At 40.0% G+C, this 24,355-nt stretch overlaps 1 protein-coding gene across 1 annotated transcript; it reads right to left on the bottom strand.

The window, feature by feature from the left end:
• Positions 1–87: 87 nt before the first annotated feature.
• Positions 88–23,659, bottom strand: LOC131334073 (BEACH domain-containing protein C2). The gene is made up of 32 exons (XM_058368942.1): positions 23,360–23,659; positions 20,078–22,148; positions 18,838–19,625; positions 17,137–17,838; positions 16,472–16,606; positions 15,932–16,036; positions 15,632–15,745; positions 14,392–14,468; positions 14,047–14,128; positions 12,986–13,282; positions 11,515–12,137; positions 10,678–10,762; positions 10,309–10,503; positions 8,413–8,958; positions 8,196–8,339; positions 7,584–8,063; positions 6,980–7,125; positions 5,944–6,013; positions 5,762–5,845; positions 5,607–5,663; positions 5,421–5,489; positions 5,247–5,333; positions 5,055–5,171; positions 4,771–4,920; positions 4,411–4,495; positions 4,194–4,314; positions 3,922–4,018; positions 3,734–3,847; positions 2,928–3,297; positions 1,642–2,378; positions 1,038–1,160; positions 88–569 (listed from the first exon to the last, which is right to left on the bottom strand). Exons 2-32 carry the CDS (start codon positions 22,083–22,085, stop codon positions 495–497), a joined length of 8,883 nt encoding a protein of 2,960 aa, XP_058224925.1. The 5' UTR covers positions 22,086–22,148; positions 23,360–23,659; the 3' UTR covers positions 88–494.
• Positions 23,660–24,355: the final 696 nt, after the last annotated feature.

Below are 24,355 nucleotides of genomic sequence, written 5' to 3'. Positions count from 1 at the left end.
ACCAGTTCATAATATCCACACACACCCAAAAATCCGCGCAAAATTCTACCCTGGGAATCCATTTAGATTAGAACTATAGCCCAAAACTTGAACCAAGAGCATATTCTTCATCACATAGTCAAAAAATGCACACAATGGTTCAGGGAAAGGCAAATAACTATTGAATTTTCCTCTGTTTTTCCTTTAAATAGAAATGGAGAAATGGACAGCTTGCAAGGCTAATAGATCAAAAGCCCAATGAAAAAAAATAGACAACTCAACAGAGTCAAAAATGAAGAGCGCTGCGTAAATGTAGTATTTCTCACTCGTATGATATACCAGTTGTTCCACCTTCCAGATACATATGCTACAACCACAAAGGCAGCCGCGAACAATTTAATAATCGTATTTCTTTCTGGGATGGCTAGCCAGCTTGCCCTTGCAGTATCATTTGGATGGTATCTCCATAGCCCAAAATTGTCGGAATCAAAAATAAAAAACCAACTGCCTGACTATCACTTTATGAGGGGGCTTAGTCCATCACCTTCCCAGCCCAGCTTCAGCATCTGATCTACCACCTTCAAGCTCAACTGAAGGTAAAGAAATAAGAGTGCAATTAGTAATGAAGTATTGCAGGCATTCTAATCACAAGGGATTCTGAGAAAAAAAGTATACAACGTAAGATAGTTATAGAATAGGTGATTAATAAAATTTCAAATTCAGTGATTAATAAAAAAATTTGCTGATAAAGAAAAAGATAGTTATAGAATCTCTTGGGTGCTGGTGACACCAAATACTCTTGTTACATTGTTTGCTTGTCCTTAATTAATATTTTAACATAAGGGAGTTTGAAAAACTACTCTACAGCTACATTTTAAGAAAAAACTGTTGGGTAAATGGTATTCTAGAGGATGAATCGCAAATCTTTCTTCTATGGCAGTCCTTCATGTATGACATAATACTGAGAGCTGCTACTCAGGACAAAAATTCAATTGATTATTATCAGTTGACAGTTGACCAAAAGATTGTAACCGAACTATCCTTCATGTTGAACTTACAGAAGGATCGGTGAAGATTGTCAATTGATTGTTATCAGTTGACACCAACAGATTAGTGTTATCCTTGTTCAGGGCCAGAGCCGTAAGATCTTGCCCTTCACCCAGCCTTAGTACATGAAACACCTGCAAAAAAATAAAATAACGCATGCTTGTTAGTAAAGCAGAGTGCAGTATAGAGAAGCAGTTACAGATAGCCTCTTTTAACTGACATAATGTCAGATATAAGACACATCCACTTGTCACATGTTCCAAGCGCATTGTACGCATGACCTTGGGCAATTAGTACGAATAGCACAATAAAAGTACTACGACAAGTTAGATCCGTTAATAGGTGTCCCGGGGGGGGGGGGGGGGGGGGGGGGGGGGGGCGGGCACGGGGTGTGTGTGTCGCGTTGTGTGGTAGATCCATTAACACTATGACAAGATAGATTGATAATAGACCTAAACTTTGGCATTATACGCACAAAGTGGCTGTCATTAGTCTACAACCCAAAACCCAAGTTTTAGACCACTGAACCAGTGGTTACCCCTACAAATGACAGAATGATGAAAATATCTATGTTGGCATCTTTTTCATGGCTTTTTACATATCATTTTCCCATACCCGAAGAGTATGCAGATCAAGGAAGCAAACTGAAGGTGAAGGAATTTCCAATCTGTTGTCTTCATCCAAAATGTTGTCACAGGCTCCATCATATTCAGAACACAGGTTTAACCCAATCAAAGCACTTTGTCCATCGACAGAAACCTCCATGCAACTAACCCTACAAGAGAGAGGGAGTTGTGACTTGGCTATCACTGTCCCATTAAGAGTAAAGGTGGTGAGGGTGTGAAGGGATTTGTTCCAAGCCATTATGATCCCGTCCGATGAAAGGCAAATTCCATGGGCCTCCACACCAATCAGCCTTCTAATTAAGCGACCCCTCCTTATTGAATGGAGCAGAATATCTGACGAGTTGGAGCATGATACAACAATTCCAAGATCTGAACTGACACAGCAGCAGATTATTTCCCCAAGGTGGCCCCGCAGAACATGTATGGGACCCTCAATGTGTCTTCTCCTGCTTTTGTCTGCCAAACCATTCGCTATGGTATTACTGCTACTTGAAGTTGGGGTGCCTGAGCCAGTGGAAGTGTCCGATGTGCTGCTCAAATGAGAACTGGATGATGCCCTATGTATCCTCCATATTAAAACTGTTGCATCCCTAGATCCCGTCACAAGGTAGTTGCTGTCAGATGATAGCGACAGGCAAGTCACTGGAGCACAATGCCCTCTAGCTGTTTCTAAAGTCTTTGCTCCATCTGATGATATCAGTCTGACACTGTTATCCACGTGCCCACCTAGTCAAAGACACAAAGGTTCATAGTGATATAAGTTTAACCACACCCCACAAAATCAAAAAGGAACAACATAGGCCATTGGATTGTAAAGTACTCCCTTCGTCCCATATGTTTTTCCCTTCATCGATAGCATGCAACCAATGTATTTTTGTGAAAACAAAAATTGAAGATTTTTTCCGCCAATCAATAGATCTCAGTTTATTCTTGTAGACAACTTTCAAAATCATCTAAAAATATAGAAAGTGACAGTGCAGGCAATTTTCTAGGATGTCTGGAATAGTAAAAAGGACCTTTGATTCAGAATTCGTTTGATTCACTCCGTCGTCGTAAGAAACAATAATACACAACAGAAGTAGTACAACACCATTGACACAGAAACTTCACATGAGATTGTATCTATAAGAAGATCCAAGTACTTCAGAAAAGTTGAAATTCCATTCGATTTCTATGCAGAGGGATATAGCCTCGCAGAGAGAATTGGAGATAAGAGTGTTCATGGTTAACTCTCCCTTGGAAAGACAAGAAACAATCAGGATGACAAAATCTAACCCGTGATTATGTCTTTGTCACTGGTGATAGCAACAACAGCTGAGCTTCTAATTCCAGAAGCTGCAAATGCAACTGCTTGGGGAAAATGCCACTCCTCTGAGCCAGATCCAGTTGGTCCTTTGAACATTCGCATGAACGCTCCACCAGTGGAGCTCGCACTGACCTTTCCATGTTGGAAAAGAAATGGCATCCCATGGCCATCTGGTGTGTTTGGTTGCCATTTGTGCTGCGCAACATGAGCGGCTGGAGCATTTGTATCAACGGTTATGACACAATCCTGCGATGCATGAATGGCAGCAGCTGGTAGGTTGCAGCGTTCTGGAGATGGAACAACATAGGGTTTGACTTCTTTTGGGTTCCGAAAGATGGTCTGACATGCAGAATCAATTGTTAGATATCTATGATAATGAGAGAACCCAAGTTACCATGTTAGGTCACCAGTTATCCCAATAGCTTAGATGTTTAGGAAATGGGTCCAACAACGAATATGTAATTTTAAGCTCTCCAAACATAATCACATTCCCTACATCACACATCACAAGTGAATATGATGTAAAAATAATCCCAAAATATATTAAGGCAATCAGCTTGAGAACTACGATGAATATATTTTCCGTTTGTAGCATCCCATCAGAAAATCTTTGCACGGTTCAAGCCAAATTCTTTCTGATGTACAGAAGGCACAGTGAAAAGCATGATGAAAAAAGAGGACCAAGTGACCAACTGATTACATACATGGGCAAGTGAAAAATACATATTCAAGAACATCAAGAAGACAAATGCTAGTCAAATAAATCGAGGTTTACCTGCAAGTGAAGAACATCTGCTAGTGGCATCTTCTTCAAGTGAGGAACATTTAGAAGTTGCGATGGTGTTTGTCCAAAATAAGCAATTTGATCTTGTGTAGCAAGTTGTTGTGCCTGTTGGTAATACTAGCCAAAATAAGTAGCAGCAATCCAATCCGACAAAACAATAAATGAGAGACTTGACTTACTGGGTCTGATATTTTATCTATATCCACCGTCCCTTCGTAAGTAATGTAAAAGAACACATTATTTGCCGCAATAGCTTCTTTTCCTCGTTGTTTATACCTTTAGAGTCAAATCATCCATATGCATAACGCCTTTGTTAGGGGAAAAAACAGAGCAAAATTGATGGAGAGAGATATATTTCTACCTCTACTCTTAACTCCCAACTAAAAACAAGGAAATGACAAGACCAAGGCTAACAATAAATCAACTTTCTTCCAGACGTAATAGAACTTACCCAAATATGAGATCAATCCATTCATGAAGATGTGCAGAAACATGTTCACTCTCAAGGGCCATTCTATGCTTGTGCATGAAATCAACAGGGTTTTCAGCCCAAGGAGGCAAGGAGACAGAATCTGGCATGGTGAATGAAATTAAAAATACAAAGATAAAATCAAAACGCTATCAGAATTGCTCTTTCCAATTTTCTTATGGAACAAAACAAATCATACCAAGCTTCTCTCCAAGTTGTGTTGTACCAAAGTCAATTGAGTTTTCATTTGTGAACATCTCCGGGAGGTAAAACAGCTCAGGAACCTAAGTTATTTACAGGAAAAAATAATAGTAAGAATAACACTGACAATTATGCCACTGGTAACAATAAATATCACCATCATATAATTGGTCCCAAATGATTGTACATAACTGCATATGCGTGCTTTTGTCTGTATGTGTGATATATTTGCAAACATATTGCAAAAATAGATGAAGAAAGACATGTCCCAGAAAAGCAACTGACGACTTCAACATGGAATTATGATGGCATTCAATCTGAAAAGGTGCCTTTGCAAAACAGTTAGATAAGTTCATACCAATTCCTTAACATCACTCATATCCTCCAGAACTCCATTCCAAGTAGCACCGATATCTAGAAACATTCTGTCCGCATGATCAAATTTGCCACCTTGGAGTTGAATTGAAAGAGTAGTAAATGGCTCCACTCTAACAAGATAATACAACACCTACCAAACATAGTAGCAATAACAAATGTAAGCACTGGAACACAATTGGCATAAGAAACCCAGGACATTTAGAACAGCGATGGAAGAAAGACATGCCAGATAACTCTAAACAATAGCTCGTAGAAAAAACCTACGGTTCCGGCACTTGAATAATGTGAACCATAATGAAACTTGGGAATGACTGGATCATCAAAACTGGAGTATCTCTCTTGGAATTTTTTCAACCGGTCAGCATTCAACGCGCCAATGGGCTGAAAGTATAAGCAAGCTATTTGTTAGCTGACAAGTCTACCACAATTTGAGAAGCCAAGTCAAATAGGTGATACCTTTGACAAATCCCGGTACGAAGATGAATTGGCAAGATCCAAAGTTTTGGAACTGTAATCAGAAAGAATCCATGGGAAAACAGGATACTGCATGAAAGGATTAAACTTAGAAAAGCAAGTGAATCATCCTCGTGAGTAATTGGAAAAAGTGAGTAATCATCATGGAAAATCAACCTGAGTTATGTCATTATAACTGCGCCCAGCCAATGTGTTGAGCTGCATTAGATACTCAAAATTGCTGATCTGCGAAGGATTCAGTAGTTAGCAAATGATGACATTTGCTTAAGTAAGAAAACCAAAATGTAGATTGACTACAGTCACGTAGGTGACACATACAAAATGTACACTTTAGTTTCATACCTCCCACCTAGCCCAACGTTCCATTAACTGAGTTCTCTTCAAAAGTTGGTCCGGTCTCTGCCACAAAATATAATCCGATAGTTCAAGAGTACAAGGAAATGAAGTGCTGTAATATTGTCAAGGGCCAAAGTCTAAAGCAAAGGAATTTAAAATACCTGTGTTGCAAGGTAAATATTGTTCAAATGAGGAGGACGTGCATGAACTATAGCTCTATAAGCATTTCTTCTCCCCTCGGTACTCTGGAGCAAAATTATTTGAAACAAGCAATTTGATTAATTGGCAAGACTTAACTGGTTTATGGAAGAACTGAATTCTGTGTATTTTCAAACATTAATACCCCGAAATCAAAGAAGAAGTTTGACCGGTCAACCATAAACAATTCCAGGGCACTCCTTCTCAGGAGATATCTGCAAAATTGATGAACGCATGAGGAGCTTTACCCATTTTAGGTAATTAAAAAAAAAAAACACATACAAACAAACAAGCAACAGATACCTGCACAAAAACCAAAAGGAATAAGGACATAAACAACAACAAGAAGTAATCCCCAATCGATGGGGGTATGGCTGGGGGAGAACAGGCGATAGAAGGCAATAAGTGCACAAAGTGGCTGCTCTCAAAAAGTTTTACCACTGAAAAGACAGCAAAGACAACAAAGATAAATTTAAAGATAAGCAGAAAGTGCAATCCTTCAATGTATTGCACATTTTGCACCAATTACCAAAACTGTAGCAGTGAATAGCATTCGCCCTAGTAAGTAGTCGTTAAGATTGTTCAATCCACTAGGTGAGTCAAATTGACCAAGAAAGTGCACTCCTATGTATTGCACATTTTGCTCTGATTACCAAAAACTGCAGCAAGTAATGGTGTTCGCTCTAGTAAGGAGTTGTTAAGATCTTATAATTCACTCTGAGTCAAATTGACCACTTATTTGATTCAAAACAATCTCATATTATTATTACCTGGAAGAAAATCATGCATAGCTTTAGAATTGTAAACCGTATGGGAGTTTCACAAAACAAAAGGCAGTATTTCATAGACAGCAGGAATTTCTTTGAACAGAATCATAGTTACTCAATTCTTCCATTCCAAACAAAGCCATGTCAAACGAATGAACCAATGCATTCCAAACAACATGATTTGTCTTCTGCTTGTTAGTCAGAACTAAGGGAACAATATACAAAGTTCAGAATGATTGCAGGGTATGGCTGTATGCTCGACTTTTTGCCTAAGTCAAATGTGCTAAATTTCTAAGCAAAACTTCAAAGAGTAAGATGCTCGATCTAAATGAATGCTGCTGCAGACAATGGTAGGAGAATTCGAAAACAAATATATTCAGAATTTGATAAAGAGAAACACACTTTTCATCTCACCTTCGGCTGTAAATTTGGTGAAGGGAAGACATCAACCAACTGTGATTCTTTTCTTGAACTCTACTTTGATAACTGTTATCCAAATCATCACCCACAGCAATGCTCTCGGAGTTATCAACAATAAAATTAAATCTTCTTGATGTTATCTGCAATAGAGCATCAACCAACTATTACTTTGACTAGATGTCTTAACACAAAATTCAGGGGACAAATTCCCACAGCTGAATAACATCGTATTGGCAGTTTTTTAACATAGACCAACTCATTTGAACCAGTAATTTTCCATGCTCATCAATAGGAAGATTTTCTGTCATTACACATGCATCTGTTCACAGGTATCTGATTTGTATGCCTGAGGATTAGATAACTATTTCCGAGAATATGGATGAACGATGACACAATGGCATGCAACAACCAAGCAGCCCATTGGCATAACAGCCCAATAACTTGTTGGAGCCTAAAAAAATGGTCCATAATGATTAACCTCAAGTTACTAGTAGGCTAGTAGCACATACGGACCACTACATGTCAATTTTGATAAATGCCTGATGTGAAATGAGTGTGGTGTTACAGTAGAGGTCAACATACAAATAACAGAACTTACTTGAAACGTGCCTCGAAGAACCCTTAATGGCCGGACCATGGACGCAGGAAGCTCAAGAACAATTCTCTCATCAAGTTCACTAGGAACATAACCAGGGGCAACCACCGACGGATTTTCCTCCAAATCCTGGCTGCTACTCGCTAGAGGATGTGTAGATTCAACCGATGCCTGCAATGGTTGCTCAGCAATGTCAGACAACCTTGTCTGGATCCTCCCTCTTTGTTCATCTTCACCTTCCCTACCCTCCAAACTATCTCTGCCTTCCTGCTCCTCATCCTCATTTACTACCTCCATCGAGATAGCTTCAGCCGCCAAAATAGAGGCTTTGGATGGACTAATGACATTTTCTTTATCCTTCTTCAATTCCACAAGATCTTCGTAGTTTGCAGCAGCACCCAAATGGTTAGACCCCCTGTAGTTTCTCCTCAAACATTTCCTCATCCTCGAAGAACTTTCCATCAAGTCTAGCTTCCAGAAAATCTAACAAACCATAATATCATTGTTTTAGCTTCCAGGAAAAGTTAAACAGAAACACAATAACCTTATTGTTTTCGTATTTTAGTATAAAATCACTGAACCGGAAATAGACGTGTTAGAAGCCCATCAACATACACGCTCAGGATTGCATAAACGGTCTCCAAAAGGCCCAAAAAGACATTTCATTTCTATCAGGCTGTGGATGAGTTTGCGCCATGAGCGTATTCCAGTCCATAGACGATGCCTGGCTATTACATCAACTTGTGCCCGCCTGTCAACCTGGAAAATAAATGAACATTGAGATCATTTACATAACCTACTTGAGAAGGTACAAGAAGTGCACAAACCATACCTCCGAACGTTGCATGTTTCTAGCTAAAGCTAAACTTCCAACAAGGACAGCGATGAATTTATACGACAGAGCATTAAAGTCTTTTCCGTAAACTGATTTTGAATCAACTGATTGCAAGCATTCCAGCCAGGCAATACCCATGGCTTCAGAAACATTCCATCTTTGTACACGCTCCATATCACTTTGGCTCCTCCTCTGGGCAGATGTGGCCATTGCCACAGCACTGAGACCTCTTCCAGAACCAATCTTTGCATTGCGTTCAAGATCGCGTGCAGCAGCCAAGGCAGCTGCTTTAGCAGCAGCCTTGTCCTTTGGAATGCCTGGAGATTTGCTAGGTACCTGCAAAGGTTTTTGGAAGCTTGAAAATGTATGGAGCCGAGTTGTTTTCCTCTCAAGCAATGAAGAATCACGCCTAAGCTGAGTAGTTGTTGCTGGTGTCGGGGTTTCCCCTCCAGCAGCTCCAGCGGCAATCATTGCCAATGCCATTGCAGCAGGTGGCGATGCAAAAGCAGCAGCCCAGCCAGGAGAGATCATGGCAAGAGCAGCCTGAAAATGTTCAAATGGATGTCTCAGATATTGCAGCAAGCGTTTTTAGACATTGTTAGTAGTAGCTCCAACAGCCTATGTTTATCATCAAAGAGTTGATGATTGAGAATTTAAGAGGAATTTTAAAGCTTTTTTAAATGCATGATGCAGCTTAAAGCTCATGGTGGAAGCCACAAGAAGCATGAGTGATTCATAGAAGATTCTACCTCTTCCACCTAATTCACTGCAATCATTTCCTTTACAAAATAAACCCTTAGCCCTAATTATTGTCAAACATTTTTCACGATGTTAAAAATTCTCATACTTTCTCATCGTCTAACTTAAAAAGCCAAACCCTTAAATTGCAGTCCAGCAATTTCACAATAATTAATCTCTGCAACACCTCCCACACCTTTTTTTAATATGGGAAAACGGAAGGAAAAGACTGCCCCATTCGGGTGTGTACTGGAAACCAATTCTAGTTACAGTATTGATGAAATCTCTAAATCCCACATACAATTTAGTCATAAGCTTATAACTGGCATCCAAAATCCCGATTGCAAGCTTGCAATGATTGCTGATTAGGAATGGTTCACATCTAGGTTCTACTACAGTAAAAGTACACAAGGGAAACATCTCTTGATACGTATAGCAACGGTTATCCTACCCTTTTCTCTGGTTTTAAGTACAGAGAGTGCGCCTACTTGCTTTGTCTTTCTGATTACCTTCTCCAAGTAAAAATGTTTCCATACTGTTAAAGCATCCAACTCAATACCAATTGGCAATGAGTGGAGTGGCCGCCCAGACTCATATACTAGTATTTGGAGGAGATAATTAACTGATGTGGGATAAACTCCAACACTCCCCCGCACGTGTGTCCCCCGACTCGCACGTGGAGAGGTAAAAATACGATCCATGACACTTGGATCACAATAAACAACGGTGCACTTATGGCACAAACAAGGGGGAACAAATTCTCCGAAACCCTAGCTCTGATGCCATGTTATAGCATCCAACTCAATACCAATTGGCAATGAGTGGAGAGGTTGCCCAGACTCATATACTAGTTTTTGGAGGAGATAATTAACCGATGTGGGACAAACTCCGACAGCTACATTAAAAATCTCCTGCCAGTTTATCAAGGCCTGATGCAGAGTGATGCTCAGCGATGAATGTATGCATGCTTTTGATGTCGCAATCTACAAACACCCTGTATAATTTTTCCTCGCGCATGAATTACAAAACAACAGCCAACCAAAGCTAAATAGTATCCATCGAGACATAAATAAAGCCCTACAGAAGCCTAACTAATTAATTTGAAAGCTTATGCTGATATGACTCGAGAACAGAAGAAAGCTGGAGTTATCTAACCTCTATAGGCAGTGCATCTGCAGCCAAGGCACGGTCTTCAGCAACTAGAGGATTCAAACCGTCAGCAGTAGCGAGTTCATGAATTCCTGCCAATAGGGGTCGCCACCTCCTCAAAACAGCTACAAATGGTGGTAAAATGGCCTCTAGATACTGCTTCCGAAGAGGGGATCCATCCCTGCTGACAGTATGCCACACCTAAATCACACATGCGAAAGACAAATTATTGGTATCACCTACTTGTATAAAGTTAAACAAATGCCACACCCAAAGAAAACAATAACCATTTAGGCAAAAGAAGTAACTAAATCATCAATCTATCCGAGCAAGCAACTCTGTAGAAAAACTAACCTCAGAACAAAAAAAACTAACCTCAGAATAGAGAACGCAAGATGCAACCAATACTCTCTGTCTTTTGGACTCAGAAATTGGCATGTTCAAAACAGGCGAAAGCACGCTGTACATCATTAACTACAGTTTAGTTTTGGCCTGGGATATAAGTAAAAGAAAGATTACAGGCATTACATCAATGAGATGATAGAACAATAAATGTATGTAAAATCCTTGTAAAGCAACATAAGAGAGCCCTTCTGTACTATGATCATAGCGATCCCAATTCCTGATATGGTACCGAGAAACATGATATGTGATCATAAAGGATTAGTGTCCAGAATGAGGTCATTTCTATAAAGCACGGATAATCCAACAGTGGCCACGTAAGCGTATATGACAATTATCGCCTACTGACATGAACACCGTACATGGGGATATGCATCAATGTCTGAAGAATATGAAAGAAATACAATTTCTCCTATTGCAGGTAGAGCACAGATAAGGGAAGTTCAAGGAGAAACTTAAATGAAACCACATTTCCATAGTTAAAGATGTCCAAGAAGGGAATGAAAGGCATCTATTTCAAAATAAATAGTTTTTCTCTAGGAGAACAATTAGCTGTTCGTGGGTGACGAGGTAAAGATACCACAGGATGTAACAAATAATTAGTACCTTAAACACTATTGCTTTCTCAAACAGATTCTTTGCCACTACATCTTTGGTATCTTTACGACTCGATTCCAACAAAAACAATAACAATCAAGCATTCAAATAAGCATTGTTATTTTTCTAGTGACGAAGAACTTGTCTAAAGCTCTAAAATGATCAGGAAAAAGATAATCCAAAAACAAAATACCAAGTCAATAGAGAAAGTACCTCCAAAGCAATGCGGATCGTGGTTTCCTTGTTGAGATTCGGGAATCGTTGTTTAAGGATAGCATGTTGCTAGTATGTTGATGTGATCCCTCCGACAAAGCATCCTCAGTGTTTAAATTCCTCATAAGCATACTATCTTTACCATCATCTTCCTCCCTCATGGAAACAAGCACCATTCGCAGCATGCATAAGAATGGTTGGTCACTGTCCAGCAACTGATAAAGAGCTGCCATGCCTCCCATTCCAGTACCGGATCCTCCTCCAATACCAAGACCGCCACCAAGTCCGGACTCATCTAATAACAAAGCTTGGAGCATGGCAACTGACTTCTTTATTAAAGGTAGCTCAATCCAATTTCCATTGGCATCTTTCTCCAAAGCAGATTTCCAAGAGTCCCAGCCACTCCCACCACCACCAAAGCCTGTCGTTATCGAAGGAAGTCCAACTCCGTACCACAATCTGCTCCTGTATTTCCAACCCTCAGCTAAATCTATCGCACAACTTCCATAAGACACAAAAGCACAGGAAACAGAATCATAAGGTTCAGCAGCCGCGGCAGCAGTAAGTCGTTCCATCACTGTTGTAGAAATTTGCCCGTTTGCATCAGCCATGGAAGCAAGAACCTAATTGAATTCAAAATAAGTATAGTTCGAGAAAAGCATGCACTTTAGAAAGCAACTCGTAGAGCATGTAGTAACAAAGCAAGTAGTAGAGCATATAGTAACAAAGTAATTAGTAGCAAGATTCCTCTTCCACATTTTGCAGTATCAAGAACAAGGTACAAAAGTGAATGGTTTCCTCCACACACATTATCTACCAAGCAACTAATGAATGAAATACTTCACATTCTAAGTACTTCTGAATGTAACAGCAAAATGGAATCAACGGTAACTTTCGAACACAAAGGGTAACCTTACAACAAAGCTAATTGTAATGTCCTACAAAGTAATTAAGATTTCCGTAAAACCAGTGACTTCTGCTTGTACAATTGGCCAGATACGTACAAAGATGCATTCAAGTGCCTAGGCCACTTTGTGCATTTAATGCCAAAAGATAAAGTTCGTATTTTGCACCCATTCGACCCCTCTGAGACACCCATTAATGCATACTAACTGGGTGTACTTTCTTACCAGGTACCGACAATCGTTCCATTAGCACCTTGTCAAGGGACCTCTATAGAGATGCTTTAAGAGATTAAGTCTAGTCAAAGACAAGCTTCTATGAGACCCCTGCGCCCCTCCTCCTTTTCTAAGAAAGATTGTAATTATTTGCTGTCAAGCCTGTCATCTGTTGGTATAAACGAACCCAACCCTCCAAAATCAAAACCTTGTTCACAAGCCAAAAGACAATACTCGTCGAAATGAACAACTAACTAATGACGAATACAACAAAGCAAAATCATTAAGACACTTGAAATTATACAGAGGCAAATAAAGCTAGTGTGTGCACAAAGAGAGAATTGCATACGTACATCAAGAGAGAGCCCTGCAGAGTCACTCGATGATGATTTTCTATCACCTGCTGCTTCCAAAGATTCTCCACCAATTGAAACACGTGAAAGAGGGGAAGGAGAACCAACCGGAAGATGTGAGGAACGATAAAATTTACTTTGCAGCCGTAAATGATCTTCAACAAGCATTAAGATGACAATGGCATTCTCTACCAAAGCAACAGAGAGTTGGGCTGCATTTTCGGCTCCTGCCTTAGCATCTTTGGGTGCTAAACCCTCAGCAGCAACACCAGCAGCTGCTGCAGCAATTATTTGAGTCTGCCATGAAAATAAAATATAAGGATATATACAAAGAATAGCTGGATATGAAATTCAGCACGACAATGAATAACTTCATAAAACAAGAATTTGGAAATTATAGTTGACAATATGCCTCGCTTTTCTTGGATGAATAGATTTTCAGCTTTAATCCAAGATTCCACAGAAAAAACTAATTACACTGTGTTCGCTTTGGGTCTCTAAAACCAACCCCACTCTGTGCACAGTTCCCTATAAGTTTTCTCTCCCATTATTGCTCTCAGTTCTCTATCTATCTCTCTCACTCATAACCCCAAAAACCTCCCTCAAAACTCAAACCAAACAAAGCCTCACCATCAAAGCATCAAACGGTATTATGAAGATACTTTGCAACCACCAGCAAAAGAAAGGGCGTGAAATAGACAGTTGCTGCAAAGTGCTTGACATTGCCTGCCGAGAAAGATGTTGTATTTCCTTTGATCTAGTACCACAAAGTCCTTTTTATCTCTTTCAAACTACTTTTCAGCCTCTAGAGTACGAAGCACCTTCATACCTCATCGTTGTGGTATTTTGTCCCATATTTCATGACGCATCATCTTAGCTTATTCTCCGGAGGTGGTGACAAAAATAAAAAGAACTTTTACAGTTGTTAGAGTTTGTCCCACATTGGTTAATTATAACCTCAAAAACTAGTATATGAGTCTCCGCGGCCTCTCCAATCATTGCCAATTGGTTTTGAGTTTGATGCTTTAACAAAAAAAATTCCAACGTAAGAACTAGGTTACCTGAACCTGAAGTTCTCTGGCAGCAAAGTCCAGCAAATCACCTAACAACCTTCGCTTGAAAATAGGCAATGATTCCTCGCGTCTTCAGAACATAAATTAGACAAAAATCAACTATCTGTGACTTAATACAATTCAAATATGAAAGCAAAAGTAATCCTTTCCTAAACTTCACCAACTTATTGTTGTATTTTAAAAATAAAAATAAAAAATCGAAGTCCATCAAACTCTGTGAACAAATTGTCTAGACATTAATCGTTGTTAGAACTTCGACTTTTTCTTCGTAGCCTATATAAATATTATAATAAGGAAGGCTTTTCAGTGCCTCCAAAGTGACATAAGTAGTACCTGACCCGTTGGTCTCCTGTACTAGATCCACCCACCATAGAAAGCCATTCTGCACAATGAATTGTAGCTTCAATATCCTGTCAAAGGGAAGCGATAACCAAACAAAATAAATGAAACTGATTGACACTAGAAGTTGGGAAATAGAACCTCTACTCAGCACCAAATGAACGGAATTAAAAAGTTGTATCTTCTGGTACATAAGAAGGCAAAGCTAAGTTAACTACTACTCCTACTTTACTTTTATACAAGTAAAAAACTAGAACCTCATGTTCCAGTGAAACAAATCTCCAATGTAATTGGCTAATTAACCAGGCTAATAAAGGCAGCAACTAAACTTAGGAAATGGGGGGAAAAAAAACTTAAATGCAGTGCATAGGGCATTACAAGAGTCAAGAGTCAGTAGTAATATCCCCTTCGGCACCAAATTGTGCAATTTTACTTTACAGAAAACATAGAAAGGGGAAACACAAAACATCCTTCGAAACAGGTTAACCAACAGTTGTGGGAACAGTTGCAATATTAAAACTTCAAATCACACGGGTTGGGAACTATTAACCAAAACATGGTTATCAGTCAACTATCAAGGGAAAATTTTTTCCAAAAACAGCGTCGACCCAAACTAATTTCCAAGTTCAGAGGTAGGTTTTGCTACATCATGCACCTAGCATTAAAAATTCCAAGATGAAAACAAGACTGTATTGTAAACATAAACAGAACCACCATGAAAGATAACAAAAAACCAAGGGAGACCAGAGCCACTATTTGAAAGGATGCTACCGAAAGAAGAACAGTAAAATTTAATCAAACTAAGACACAAAAAGTGAACAAACAGCAGAGAACTGAGCTAAGCCAAGTATTGGGGGTTTCAGGCATGGCTTGGTCAGTCTGGGAATGTGATCATGCTGGAATCAGAATGAACATTGAAGTATCGGACCCTTAAACACATTGGGCAAACATAGCTCAAGCTGCTGCCTCAGGCAAGCTTCTACGTGCTTGGCCCAGCTGACCTCAGCTCAATGGAGTCAAAAGAGCAGGATTTGAAAGTTACGCAAGAAACCATGAAGCTGCTAGTCCAATACAAGAGTATAAGAAAATATTGTAACACAAACTATGAACTACCGAGCAGGATTTCAAATTATTCCAGGTACGAAGAAATATCTGTTCCAAACAGATGAGAGAGATAGAGAGAGAGATCCATAAAAAAAGGAAAGAGAAAACAACTGAAAATGAAGAAATTGACCTTCCATCCATCCTTCAGGCGCATAGAATACTCCAACATGATTATGAGGAAATTGTGTATCAGGTCTTCTATGTCTCCCAAGCTTGAAGAATTTGAACTTTTACTTGCACCCTTCTGTGGAAAGGATATTTAAAATTAAGAAAATACAAGAAACAAATGCAAAAATTCAAAGTTTTGCAGTCAATAAAGCCAACACCACTAGAAAGCACTAATCATGTGTTGTTTTTAGCATCAAGATTGAAAAAGGAAAAACGAGAATGACTAGAAACTTTCAACAAGGAGACAAAAATATAATATTACCTCATAATTTGAGATAAGAACCTCCAAAATCCACTCGGGCCATTCATCCATTGTGGTAAGACTACTTCTATTTTCTGGATGACTGCAAGCCAAAATCAGAAGATCCTGAAATCAAAATGAAGGAAAGATAAGAAACTATAGTTATTCACCAAAAAGACAGTGGCAAGAAACAAGTGGAAAAACAGATTTTATATTGCATGTCATAATTATGTTCGCGAACTTTGAATAACAAAGCCATTAAAAGATTCAAGCTAACTGTTATGTCCCTCAATCCACCATAAAACAGAAGCTACTTAGTGAAAAGAAAACACCAGTTTTGCACCCTTATTCCAACTTATCAGCACAATGCCATCATATCCATAATATTCGATCAGTATGCATATATGTAACAAAACTTACGAACGCACATACTCAAGTACAAGAGATAAGCCAGCCATAACTTGCCATCTGAGCCTACTAGATTTCTTAGACCGTATGTTTCAAAGATTTGCCAACTAGTTGATTTACCAACAGTTAGAATAGCAAACCAAAAGATCGTACCTGCAACGCCCGACTTTGATATGCCCTTGCTGCATATGGAAGGGAACGCAAAAGAACCAACAAAAGCTGCAAATGTTCGAAGCGATGACCAGAATCATAAAAGTTCAGCCCATCCTCAGTTGCAGAAGCATTTATCTGAAACGGAAACACAAAAAGTACATATACATGATGTTCGCATATGCATAACTCACAGATAAATAGCGGATTGTTTGAAAAGAATAGAATGATGATCTGCTGTGGTGAGCTCATACAGACTTTTCGACAGCCGAGAATACAAAACAATAATGAGGAGTTGCAAATCAAAAGCATACAAAACATGTACCGACAGGTATAGCAAGTTTGGATGATATTCCTTAAATAAAAGCTTTAAAGAAAAATGTTTTTTTTTTTTCTTTTTCAGCGGGAAGAAAAAGAAATGACAATGAAATAAATGACAAGGCATAATTCGCAGTTTCCAAAACAATAAATGGATGAGAGACGCGCACAGAAAAGGCCTTAGTTGGAAGAGTACTTATTAATCCCCGACCACCAAGATAGAGCAAATGAGATTTTACACAATTAAAAATCGGAAAAGTGACATGCATATGTAGTTATCTCATGGATAATTATTTTCTATTCAATGAGCATACAAAAGCTAGGATGACAAGGAACAGTATATAGCATACCGAGGCACCTAATAAAGCTGTGTAGACATTGCTAGTCATAAGCCTGTTTGGTGCCGCTTGGAAAGCCTTTTGCAGAGCAAAAAGGAGAAGAGAAACTTTATCATCAAACATGGTACCTCCTGCCTCATGCAAAACTGTGAGGTTGCCAGTGACATCTGCTGGAGCATGTGAACCAATTTTCACATGCCCCGATGTAACTAAAGCACCTAAGAGGCAAATAACTCCAACAACAATACCATCACTCTTGTCAACATTATAGACATTATTCCTTGCATTGTCAGCACTTATAGAAAAACTTATACCGCCCAAATTTTTCAATAAAGGGTTCTCAGAGACAGAAACCGTTCTCTCAATGCTTGTACGTGTTGCAATACCAACAGAGTAGCCACCGTGATTGAAAGGATCAAGTTCCAACTCCTTTTCATGCAAAGTTAATTCCTTCTCCTCTACCGCATCCCCACCATGACTGGTTTGCAACACCCCACTACCAGTATCTGTATCAGACCCCTGGGAAGACAAGATTCCATCAATCTCGATAGAAGGGTCTGGGTTGTCAGTGTCTCCAGCTTTGGCTTCCCGCTGCAGTAGGACAAGAAGTGTTTCTATCCCACCACATGATATAAAGGCCTCAGCGAATGTCTGAGCCCTTGATGTATTTGGTTGTACTACCAATCTGTAGAGCAGGTGCAACACCCTGGCAACCTGGATGAAAACATTTATAAGAGTAGAAAATTGTCAAGTTACACCACTTTCACATGTTGTAAGACTTTATGAAATAGAATTAGGAATGAAAACTTTTACAGAAAATAAGGGTAGCACCAATAGCAGATACCAATAGCAGATAATATGGGAGACAATCAATCAAGGAGATTGGGATCTAGATTTTTTCGATATCACAGAACACGATGCCTTTGACAGAGTACAATGGAGAAAACGGATTCATGTAGCCGAACCCAAATGATTGCGACTTAAAGCTCGGTTTGGTTTGGAATTGCTTATCAAATCCATTCAAAACCCTTGGGGACAGTTGTGCCTCTTCATTGTTAACTAGTGGGTGGAAGTGCAAAAATCGATACCCATTAAATATTCCACTAACGAGAACATCCATAGGAAAACAAATGAAAGGGTAAAAAAGGTCCAGAAATAACTCGATTTATTCATTATGCACTTTGATCCCCTTCTCTCACAGGCCACAGCTCTCCTGAGGCATGTCCATGTTGTAATTTTTAGTGAAAAAAAAACGATGTGTTTGTGTGTCCGTTCCATGTCGTGGGGGTTGCTCGTGACCGTGTCCGTATCCATGCTTCTTAGTCTGGAAGCATCCAAGAGTGATGCTATGAACGCATTCTAGTCAGATGACCAATTGTTCCCAAAGCTTAAGTTGTTAAGAAGTAGACCCAACAACGTATATGAACACCCTCCCTCGAGTGCAACCCCTCTTGCACAAAGAGATCCAACCATCCATACAAAGTAAATACAATGCAAAGGGAAAGGGAAAGTTATTATGCAGATGGCAGATAAATACACAGAGATTTAAACCTCCAGAAACCATGGTAAATATTGCCATTGTAGATCACCAATTGTCCCAAAAGCTCAAGTTGTTTAGAATTTGGCCATATATCAAGCTATCCAACACTTCTAAGCATGCTACTTTGTGAAATTTCATATAAACATAGACATCTTATTATACAATGACATTACCTGATTGGGTTGGGGACAGTCAACCATGAACCCTAGTAAACAACGCAGATCATCCATAGCCAATGAAGGAGGAGCTGCTACAACCAAAAGTTCAATGATCACTAATAGTTCATCAACTAATGCATTCACTTCACCAACAGGACGAGTTACTTCATTCAGAGAAAATGTATTCACTGAATCAGTTTCACGAATAGTCCAATAGCATCTCCTGCAGCCATCAAGAAGCATCTGAATGGCATTAGCATCTCGCATCACAGATGACTCTGTGAAAACCATATCTGCAAGTGACGATAACAGCTTCTTTTGCAGTCCGTAGTTGCATAAGCTCCAACTTTTCAGGTCTAGCAGTAGTGTGCTAAAAAGCTGCACTTTGAGGGCATGATTGTATTTCTGAGATTGACATAAAGAGACAATTGCAACGACAAGTTCCTCATCTCCTACCCCATCACGCTTTCCAACATCAAGGGAAGACAAAGTTTGCAGAAGATAATTTAAAATTCTGGACAACATCTCAGGCCCTCGTGTACGAGACAATTCTTCATTGTTTTTGGGGTGTTGAATGGCCATGGCAATGATTCTAAATATTGGAGCAGCAAGCGTCGTTGTGGCCAAAGACAAAGAAAGATTCCCTTCCTGTGGTTCCAAGTTGTTTCCATGCACATTGCTTACTGCCAATGGAAGTAAAGACATCGGACCTCCATAGGCCAAGGCCCACAAAGCCTCTGCCGGGCGCATTCTTGTAGCAACATGTACTTGCCCAAGAACTTCCGCAGGTCTTCGAAGCATGCCTGAAAGTACAATAGCATTACTTAGGCAAGATAAAAAAAATATCAGCATTCTTCATGCCATGGCTGCAGAGTGAATAAACAATACAATTTTTTTCGCAAACAAGCTCCAGGATTCATTTTGCTATATACTATGTTAATTCCAAAGAAAGGGTTTGAAGTATTCGAACCCATAGCTCAAATTCCACAAATAAAAGTACTTTAAAGGATTGTAGAGCAAAAAAATTGGAGAATCAGAAACGCTTTCTGATACAAAAAAGGAGGAGGTAGAAGTTTAATAACAAGACTAGGCCGTGAGTGCGCACACAACTATTTCTCATGTGTATGCCTCTCTAAACACTGCTTCACCTGTTAATAAACATTGGGTTGACAATAGTAAATCATAGCTTCCAAATTAAAACTATTTGTGATTCCAATTTAGGTTATGCTAGACTTTAGAAGAAGGATTACGGGACCTGAAGCACCGCTAGGTGAAGCATCTGGACAGTAACGCCCACTCAGTAAACTAGGATGATAGAGAAGGTGAATGCATCCTCCAATTTCTGAATCCAAACGTGCACTTTCTTCTGCCATACTCTGCACATGTTCATTTGTTGCTAGCCATGGTACCCCTGCTCCATTACCAAAAGAAGGAAGTACATCCCCTCCTCTAAAAGCCAAACGCGCCATTTTCTCCGGACCAATCAGGTCCTTAAAAATGTACATAGGCCCCATCTCAGCAAACAAAGGGCACTGACGACGACGGCGTTGTAAACCAGCTATTGTAGGGGGAGGGTTTGTTCCAATGCAGCAAAAAGCAAGTGGCTTAGTGATTCGTGGGAAATCAAAAGGACGGCTTTCATACAAGGATCCATCAATGTACAACCTCAGCTCACTTTCTGCTTTCCCAAGTAACCCCTGCTTACAAGTATGCTCCAGGCCAACAAAATACCAACATTGTGGCTTGAATGCATGCGTAAAATGCAAGGAAGCCTTTTTTCCCCTACCACTGCCCACTTCAACTACCAAAAACTGAGCATGAAAGTATGCCTCCATCCCCTGATTATCAGCAGATAAGAAGCTGAACAACCTTGGCATATGTGCCGTGCCTTCACCAGCGAGTGCACTGGCGGCAGCAGCAGCTGACATGGCAGATGATTTTCCTGATTTTGCTGCGGCTGCTGCAGCAATTGCAGCTGCAGCAGTTGCTGTATTCAATGTGTCTGCAAATGACTCTATGTAAATCCATGTCGCAATTGCAAATCCATTAGTGAATGGCCAACGGCTCTCTCCTGGACCCAGCAAACCAGAGCTTTCACCATCGAACTCGAATGTACATGCCGGGCCCCTTGACTCCTTTCCTCCAATGGCCTTTTCCAAAGCAAGCATCAAACGAGTTGCCCATTTAGAGGTCATAGTTCTTGTGATGGCTTGAAACCATCTATGCAAATCAATTACACTAAGAGAATGCCCAGCTAAGTATTGGATGCAATGACATAGAGGAGTTCCATCCCATTTCACTTGCTCGGTTGAACCAACATCCTCGACAAATATCTTCTCAGCTGACTGCAAAAGAACTCCCAATAAACCAGCTGTAGAGCACATCGCTCTGTTTCTTGTGCAAGCACGCAATATAGCAAGCAATCCTCTAACCATTCGAGTCCGAGGAGACATGAGATCCTCCACATCGCCTACAAAAGGAAGCCAAGGAATAAGCTCACCGGCTACAGTGGCAGCCCTGGAGTTCAGCATAACACTGGGAGGGTTGTTATCCTCATCCTCTTCAAAAGATTCAACACCTCCCATTGTAGCAAGAAGTGAATCAACTACCAAGAATGCAATACCATCAGCCTCCTCTCCATCTCCGAAATGCTCAACACCACTTACGACATTCTTCAGTTTGTACAAGCTGTCGGGCTTCCCCATAATAGCAGAATCCACTAAATGCAAAAGCTCGGGAGACACATTTGGCATAGCGGGTTTGGACCTGGGCTTTTGTGGTGAACCAACAGGAGAGTGTCCACCATCCCCATACAAATACATGGCAGAATCAAGACTAGTCGAAGAGGAGGATTGTCTGATGTGAGAGCCGGGTTGTCTTCCAGGCCCTGGGCTTGAATTATGTCGGTCATGGTGCACCCCATCAGCTGGGGGTGAATCAAACTCCGTAGAAAACTTCCCAGCTGCGAGTTCATATGCATCCTCACTACCACCAGAGGAGTGTCTCAGACTATCTGAACTCTGACGTTGAGTTAAATCCCCAACACCTCCCTGGTCTTTTAAAGATACCTGCTCAAACTGGTCGTCATCTGGAACGTCATCTACAGAATCAACCCCTCGCAAAACTGCATTACTTTCTACACCAGTAGTGTTAACATCTTCTCTATGATGCATCCCTAGTGTTTCATCTACACTACTACCTTCTTTGTGATTTTGTAAATCCTTTCCTGAAATTTCACCCCTTTCTTGTTCTTCCTCTTCCATTATATATTATGCTATGGAGTTAACTTGGTATATCTTCATCCAACTCTTCACACAGTTCAAGACCTGAACAAAAAAAATATTGCAATTAAAACTGAAGACTACCATAATCACTTGAAAAATTCCAGCACGCACATCGTAGTTAAGCGGCAAACAAACTCCGCAGCCATGATAAAGCGGCAATTCATTTATTTTTCGTAACATGGGCCAGGCATGAGCAACCAGCCATTTTTTTGTTTGGTTCCAGAAAGTGTATAAAACTATAGAAACACACATTGTCGACATTACACCTTTCATTTAATTTGTCAAAATGAATTCAGCTCTTCTGTACTGTGAATAAGGTAATTACTTTGATTGGATCTGTTGAGAGTATAATATCCATTCTAATCCTTCCTCTTCCCCATAGATTCCAAACTTTAACTTGGTATCTTTGCTAGGCTTTGGAAGGTAGTCTAGACTCTATGTTTAGCTAGTGACTGATCCGTCCTTATTTGTGCAAAAAGTTCACCTCATTTAATTGTGATCCTTATGTAATGGAGCTGTTATCTAACTCTCTAGACGTGAATCTGGGATCACATGTGCAGATATTATTAGGCACTTGTCCCATATCAGCTAAAACAATACCTTCGGAACTACATGTGCTTGTTCCGTTTTTTGTGTTGGATGCTTAGTTTCCTTTCTCCTATTTGAGTTTTCAGCAACCAAGCAAAATGCTACTTCAAATACTTACAACCTAGGTCACGTAACGCGCGTGGGCACCGGTGAACGGGAGCTCAAGCACGACGTGGAACCATCTTTCCAAAACACCCCAAGCAGCTACTAAAATTCGTGAGAGAGAGGATTGGGAGCGCGAGTGCATAGCCACAACTGAGAGCGGGAGCGGACGGCCCTACCATAGGATTATGCAACTAAACTAGCAACTAATACTAAAAGGCATATATTTGAATGATCATGACGTGATCAGACGCAGATCAACTACGTTAACAAAGATATTCACTCGGGTTACAATTTATTTTGCAGATCCCGCAGCGGCATTGACCATATGATTTCTCTGTCACAAGATTTAAAAGTCAAGTCTTTCTCGCAATCAAGAGCAACGCATGGCATTGCATTGCATCAAGAAGGATAAGTCCAAGCAAAAGATATTACTGTTAAAGAGAAAAAACGATACGCATTGAAACGAGGTGCAGATCAGGGCGAAATCGGGAAAAGAAAAAAAAAAAAAAAAAAAGGATTAAACCACAGAGAGAGAGAGAGAGAGATACGAGGATTGTTACCTTTGGATCCGAAACGAGGCCTTGCCTGGGCGTGATTTGGTTATAATGGATGAATGGTTATGATCTTCTTTCTGTATTTCTAAACTACGAATGGTAATGATCTGGAATGACAGAGATTTGATGATTTCAGACGAAGAAACAGAGAGGGAGAGAGAGAGAGAGAGAGGAATGATGGAATCGGAAGCTAGGGGGGGAGAGGGGGTGCTCGAAATAGGAGGCGAGTTGAGCGCGAGAGGGAGGAGAGGCACTGAGCAACAAATAGCCCTGGGAACGCCTAGTCAACAGAATACCGTACTCGGAGTTCGGATGTTTTCTTAGATTTGCTATCTCCACGTCTCTTTTCATCTCTTCCAACCAACAGTCTTCACAAAAGTATCGTTTGATTACAATCCCCAGGGATGCTGCTGCCAAGCGCCCAATCGAGTGCATTGGAACCGTCCATCTTTACAATTATGGTTTAAATTGAAAATAAACTCTTCCCTAAAAAAGACCGTAGATTGTTATTAATAGAGGACCGGACAGTTGATCATTAAAATTATAGATAGATTTGGAATTCACGGCTTTCCTTCACCTTTTTTAATCCAAATACGTAAAACTAACACTTTTAGACGGTCAGAATGCGCCTTACATCCGCTTGGCAGTGTCCCCTTGCAGACTACATAGTTTCCCACTTTAACACTTCTTCAAATTTTTCCCAAATTCTTTCTTTATGGTTTTTTTCTAGTTTCCCACTTAATAGTTCTCCCAACTTCATCCTTTTAAGTTTTCCCTAGTTTCTTCCAAAGTCATTTTATCTTTTCTCAAATCGAATGCGTTATATGTGAGCGTGATAATGATGAGGTGGGAAGTCTATGCAAAAGTCAAATAAACTGTTTGTGTAGTTTTGATCCTCATCGATAGTTAACATTTATTATTTTGTTTTGTGCAACCGTTTGATGATGTAGTAATATGATTTGTTATTTTTTGCTTGACCAAAAAAAAAAGTAATATGATTTG

The sequence above is a fragment of the Rhododendron vialii genome, chromosome 7a (assembly GCF_030253575.1).
Source record: "Rhododendron vialii isolate Sample 1 chromosome 7a, ASM3025357v1".
Taxonomy (NCBI): Eukaryota; Viridiplantae; Streptophyta; class Magnoliopsida; order Ericales; family Ericaceae; genus Rhododendron; species Rhododendron vialii.
The sequence above is the reverse complement of the archived record's forward strand: the minus strand, read 5'-3'. Positions and strand labels throughout refer to the sequence as shown.